Source organism: Austrofundulus limnaeus, unplaced genomic scaffold (assembly GCF_001266775.1).
Source record: "Austrofundulus limnaeus strain Quisiro unplaced genomic scaffold, Austrofundulus_limnaeus-1.0 Scaffold195, whole genome shotgun sequence".
NCBI classification, from domain to species: Eukaryota; Metazoa; Chordata; class Actinopteri; order Cyprinodontiformes; family Rivulidae; genus Austrofundulus; species Austrofundulus limnaeus.
The window spans coordinates 929,716-935,885 of NW_013952597.1; the positions used below are offsets into that span (position 1 = coordinate 929,716).

Here is a 6,170-nt window from a genome sequence, read left to right on the forward strand (position 1 = left end):
GTTCGGGGTGGTGGGGGGGTGGGGGGTGTTGCGCTTCAACTCACCTAGGGCACCAAAATGGCTAGAGCCAGCACTGCTGACTACACACTGAACCAGTTTCCTTCTTATTACAGYTGACTTCATCTGTTTTCCTATCCACCTCATGGTGCTACTGTAGAAATGAATATGGGTATGACTTCCTGTCAGAAACAATAGAAACAGAAGTAAGCTTTGGCTAACTAAGGTAGCACGAACTGCTGTCTATTTGAAAGTAGTTTGTGTTTGGATTACCAGAACAACCTCTGGTTTTGCATTGCTTATAACCGAGGTGGAGTTTACAATTCATCCTGTTCAGGTACCTGTTGTGCTATTTGCAGCTGCACAAACAACCAGACTAAACTGAATCCGTCACTAGCTGCGTTTCCATTGACCATGAAAATGCGCAAATTAGAATTTCGAAAATAAATTTGCTCAATGGAAACACATCAATATTGAAAAAAATTGCTTTTCGACAAAATGTTTTTGCGTTAGGATGAGGTGGTTTTTCGGCCGTATCGAAATTGGTGTATTTTAGAGATGTGACGTTCGCGACCGATTCGAATCTTTTGAAGGTCTCTTTACAACGAACGATAGGAGCTGGATYGCGGGCAGTAACGAGCCATTTGTAGTTTTATTTCTTTTAGTCCTCATATAATCTTTATTTTTTTCATACTTTAATCACTCCCACTTTGCTTTTTCACGGAAAACAGGTGGAGTTGTGGAGTACAAAAACTCATGGTGAAAGGGGAAGGGGAGTTTCCGCTTGATAAACACATGGTTCCACCCACGTGACGGGATGACGTCATTACGTACGGCTACGTGATGATGTATTTTCCTATGTGATGATGTAATACGTTAAAAATCAAACGGCTCTATGAAACAAACGGCTTCCCAAGATCCAGATCCCCTCAAACAGCCATTTATCCCATCTCTTATGTATTTCACAAAACGGCAATGGAAACACTTTTTGCGCATCACAGGAGTCATGTGATCAAGAACCAGCTGTTTCTACTGGTGAAAAGACAAAGAAGAAGAAGACAACAGGAAGTAGAAGTAGTAGTGAAATCACCGAAGTAGTAAAATAAGGTAGTAAACTCACCGACTACAATTTCCCAAAAACACAGCATACGTAGCCGCTCCCAAGTAGGGACTTGTCTCTGGAAAGCCTCGATAAAAGACGCCGACGTCTCCTCTGATGATGAGCGCTAGTGTCGTGGTAGCAACATGCTATGTGTTTACATCCATCGCTGCCATGTTTGTAATGACTTATCACGAGAACAAACGTATTCACGTGACTTTAATAACATTTCTTACTTACTAACTGCAGTTGCGAAACTGTGTTTTTCAACATTAACAGAATATCGACAAAGTCCCCCACTCCCCACCCCAAAAAGGGATCCTGTGAAAAGCAGTACTGTTTCCATCGCATACCTACAGATAAGGAATCAAGAAGAATGTGAAAATTGTACACCTGAAGTAACCACTAAAAAGCTGAACGTTTGCTCATTTCCCTTCATTTACAAACAGCAGATGGAGGAAAACCCACATCCAGCTTTGTGGCTGTGTCACATTAAACCACTGGAGGAGTGACACCGATCCTCTGAAGGATTGAATGCAAGCGTGACGAGAATTTCAGGTATACTTTCAAGTGTATAAAAAGCACTATATAATTTGTTTGCAGTGGTGGGCAGTAGAGCTGTGACGTTCGCAAACGATCCGAATCTTTTGAACGGCTCTTTGCAACGAACGATAGCAGTCGAATCGCGGGCAGTAACGAGTCATTTGTAGTTTTATTTCATTTATTCCTCATATAATCTTTATTTTTTTCATACTTTAATCACTCCCACTTTGCTTTTTCATGGAAAACAGACGGAGTTGTGGAGTACAGAAGCTCACGGTGAAAGGGGGAGGGGGGGTTTCCACTTGACAAACAAATGTTTCCACCCACGTGACGGGATTACGTCATTACGTACGGCTACGTGATGACGTATTTCCCTTCGTGATGACGTATTTCCCTATGTGATGACGTCATACGTTCAAAATTGAACGGCTCTTTTGAACGGCTCTATGAAACAAACGGCTCCCCAAGATCTGGATCCCTTCAAAGAGCCATTTACCCTAGCTCTAGTGGGAAGCGCTTATACAAAAGTTAGTTGTGCAAGTCCTAAAGCACATGCAAAATGATTTAGGTGCTCAAGTTCTAAAGCGCTTGCGCACAAAAGAACTAAGTGGAAGCTAATTCTAAAGCACATATCTGCCTAGAGGCACATCATTTAAAAACTGCGGCACTGTTGCACATATCACCGCTGTATGGGGAGGTGATTTGTTCAAACAGACGTTTGGCTCATGGTGATAAATAAACAGTTGTTGTGGATTGCTAGTTATGCTGCTTCTTGGTCATTTTCCAGGATATATTATTAATTTTAAATTGTTTATTGGAGAGCTGAAGCAAAGCATTCTGGGTACAGGACGGATTGGTGACGGTAAGCAAAAACACGGAGAACAGGAAACAGTCTTCACTTCAAAATAAGAGCATGAATTTAAAATTTTCCCTACTTATGTTATGGCTCCAGTTGTTCACTAGATGTCTTCATCAGTTTGAATCAGTTTCTGTTTTTCTAGTCTTCATCTTGGCGTTGGGGTAAGGTTTATTCAACAAAATTGCTTCAGGAGCTTCGATTGTAAAGTAAAATAATCCATACTTACAAAATTTTAGTATGTATTAGAAATGCTAATTATTTTGATGGGACTGGAGGTGTCACCCAGTGACATTGCTCCAATGCATTCCTGCCACATTAAAACAAAGAATTGTGGGAATTGTCTCTCAAATGAAAACTGTGAGTCAGAAAGAGAGTTAGTTTGAGGATGTAGTTTCTGTGAACAGACAGACACCTGAGGGACTGTTGTTTTGATACAATAATTTTGCACTGACTTAAGACAGCCTTAAATTAAATTATTAGAGGGATACTTTGCTGTTAAAGATAATGATCAATATATGATTAAATAGTTTAATTAGCGATATTATGTTCATGAATTTAGAAAGCACAAATCCACAAATAGATGAAAAATAAGCACAAAAGGACAAACAAGAAAATTAGTAGCACAGTGAGTATCTGGAGCCCTATATACAGGCCCAATGACTGATTACAAGATTTTATATATCTGTGATGATAATTAGTGGACACAAAAGATTTAATATGTCCCTTTGGTCACATTATTTTCAGGGGTACCATCATTTTTGTCCAGGCCTGTTTCATGAGTTTTATTTTTTTAATTCTGTTGAAGCCTGGTTGAAAAGATWTGTTCATTTTCATAGAATTTTTATCTATTGTTACTTTTGTCAGATTCAAGTTATTTCTGTGACCACTGAGGGTTTTTCTTTCTTTAAATTAAGGGTGCCAACAATTTTGTCCACGTGTGTATGTTATCTRGTCTTTATTGGACATGAGAATATATAAATCAGTGTTGACATATGTAAAAAAGCCAACATTTATTTTAATTAACACATCAATAATCTTTTTTAAACATATCCCAGCTATCAAAATTGTAATCAAATCAATTCATGAGGTGCCTAAACATTCTAACTCCTAGTGATAAATAAGTTTGAACAGGCGTTTAGCCATGAAATAATTGTGTGTTTGTGTGCAGATACCTAAAAGGAAGAGGAACTCTATAATCAGGAAGCCTCCTCTGTAGATTCGAACCATTGGCCAAACTTCAGAACTACGAGTTGTCACAGCTCCTGTTGCCACCACAATAGAGCAGGTGATAAAACAAGAAAAGAAGAAAATAGTGAAGTGAAAATATTTAATCATCATTACAGAATGATCGGATGAAAAAAAGTAAATACAAGTTGGTGCTTCCTTAAATTTGTTGACTCACTGAAACTAAGGCATTTATACTATATGCATATACTATAAAAATGTATTATTATCAAATAGGGATGCACAATACAGTTATTGGTATTGGGTATCGGGCACAATACCAGCTTTTTTACAAGAAATTGTACTCATTCAAAATGTCCCGATACCCAGAATGGACACCATTTTTTGCGTGGATGTTCATATTTTAAATGCAACCTCCAATAGACTCCAGTGCAAAAGCTTTATGCCGTCAATGAGACAAGTACAGTATGTGCAGAAGATGACATGACTTTACATTCAGCTACGGATTCACTCCCAGTGGATCTGCGTGTTAACGTGTCAAATCCAAAGTTGTTGTTTTAACTCAGTAAGTACTCAGTAAGTACTCAGTAAGTACTCAGTAAGTACTCGACACATGCTCGACGAGCACCCAAAAAGAAGTTTTACTCAATTTGAAAAAAAAAAAAAAAAACTGGTATTGGTGTATCTCTATTATCAAAAAATATGTGACCCATCATATCAAAATTAGGATCAAGTCAAATTTGTTCAAAATGGCCTAACTACATTTTCAGATTCCTGSTTTAAAAGCTACATTTTGATACCTGTAACATCCTGATATCATAAGCTTTTTCAGAGATTTGACCTAATTTGTCTTGTTGGTTATGATAATACATTACTGTTTGGTCTGAATCCTAATTTTAAGCAAATTTATTGACTAATTTTTGTCAATATAAAGAGGAAACCTCAAATAGTATTTGAATATTAAGATTTCACAGTTGGAAAGAAACAAAAACATTGCTAGCTCATGGGGAAAAATTCAAAATTTTAAGACATTTTTCCCCAAAATCACATTTTTTTGTTGCTACTGCTCAAAAAAAAAGCTTCAATTTTTTTTTTAGAATTATATTTCAGACAGCTCATTCAAATGATACGTTTATATGGCATTTATTCATTATATTTTGACAAAGTGCAATTTTTGCACACGTTTAAATCAAAACCCTTTATCTATATCTTCTCCACATTCTACTTTTGGACTGAATCCTCATTTCGATGTGATGGGTCACAAATTTCCTACAAAGAAGTGTTGTATTTTATTTATATACAAAAGTACTTCCTCAGTAGAGTGACTCAATCCCAACCCCCGAAAAACAATTTTTTTCCAAAAGTTAAATAAAATTCAACCATTTCTTTCCCACAGACAATGTTCAAAYTCCAGGAAACGAAAACTGAGTCACTTGACTCTAAATATATGAATGTGTAGAAATGTGTGTGTGTGTTACCTGCAATGACCACAGTGACAACTAAGACAAGAAAAACTCCACAGTAAAGTCCAACTCTAAAGGTGGTCCAAGCAGGAGCAGGCTGTAAACAGATCCACATTGTGTATCAGACAGTTTAACCACCAATCATGTGAAAAATGTGTCTTTCACTTTGCAGCTCTTCTAATTAGGTTCACCTGTCATATTGATAACAATGTTTGAGAGCTAATAAGGCACACTCTGCTTTGTCTGTAAAAATAACCTTAAGATCTTTTCCAGTTCATGTAATGTATAATATACTCACTACACAGTGTGTACTGTTCATTCACTGACCACCTTTGTTAGGTACACCTGTTCAGTTACTTGTTAATACAAACAGCCAATCACCTGTCAGAAACTGAATGCATTTAGGCATCTAGATGTGGTGAAATGGACTTGCTGAGGTTCAAACCAGTCCTCAGAACAGGGATGGAGGATTTAATGTGCCATGGTTGGTGGTGCCAGAAGCTCTGAGTATTTCAGAATCTGCTGATCTAAAACTTCAGGCTTGATATCCAGTCCTYTTTATCTCTAACTCACACCTTTATGCACATGATCAAAGCATCTCTCTTGTGAGACAGGGAAGTAAAAACCCTATAATGACTCTAATGCAGTGAAATTAATCTGAATATGAATCTAGCTGCATAAACTGAGAATCATGTGTATAAGTTATGGATTAATAATTTGTTTCAGCTGAGGTGGTGGCATTGTGGCTCAATTGGTAGAGCTGTTACTTCTCAGCCAGAAGGTTGTCGGATCGAATCCAGGCCGGGTTCCTTTCTGGGTTTTCTCTGGGCACTCCGTTTTTTTCCCCACAGACCAAAAACATGAATGTAAGACTAACTGGTAATTCTTCATTGTCCCTAGGTGTGAGTGAGAGGGTGAATGGTTGTTAGTCTCTGTGTGTGGCCCTGTGATGGACTGACACCCTGACAGGAAGAAGAGAGAGAGAGGGAGAGAGGGAGAGAGAGAGAGAGAGAGAGAGAGAGAG

General features: G+C 38.0%; 1 protein-coding gene across 1 annotated transcript in view; it reads right to left on the reverse strand.

Annotated features, from left to right (window-relative positions):
- LOC106524673 (xenotropic and polytropic retrovirus receptor 1 homolog) overlaps positions 1–6,170 on the reverse strand; it is a gene marked incomplete in the record, with an annotated part of 79,454 nt that overhangs the window by 24,336 nt on the left and 48,948 nt on the right. The window contains 1 exon segment of the mRNA XM_014018574.1: positions 3,671–3,760. Within this exon segment, the coding sequence (XP_013874028.1) occupies positions 3,671–3,760 (90 nt within the window).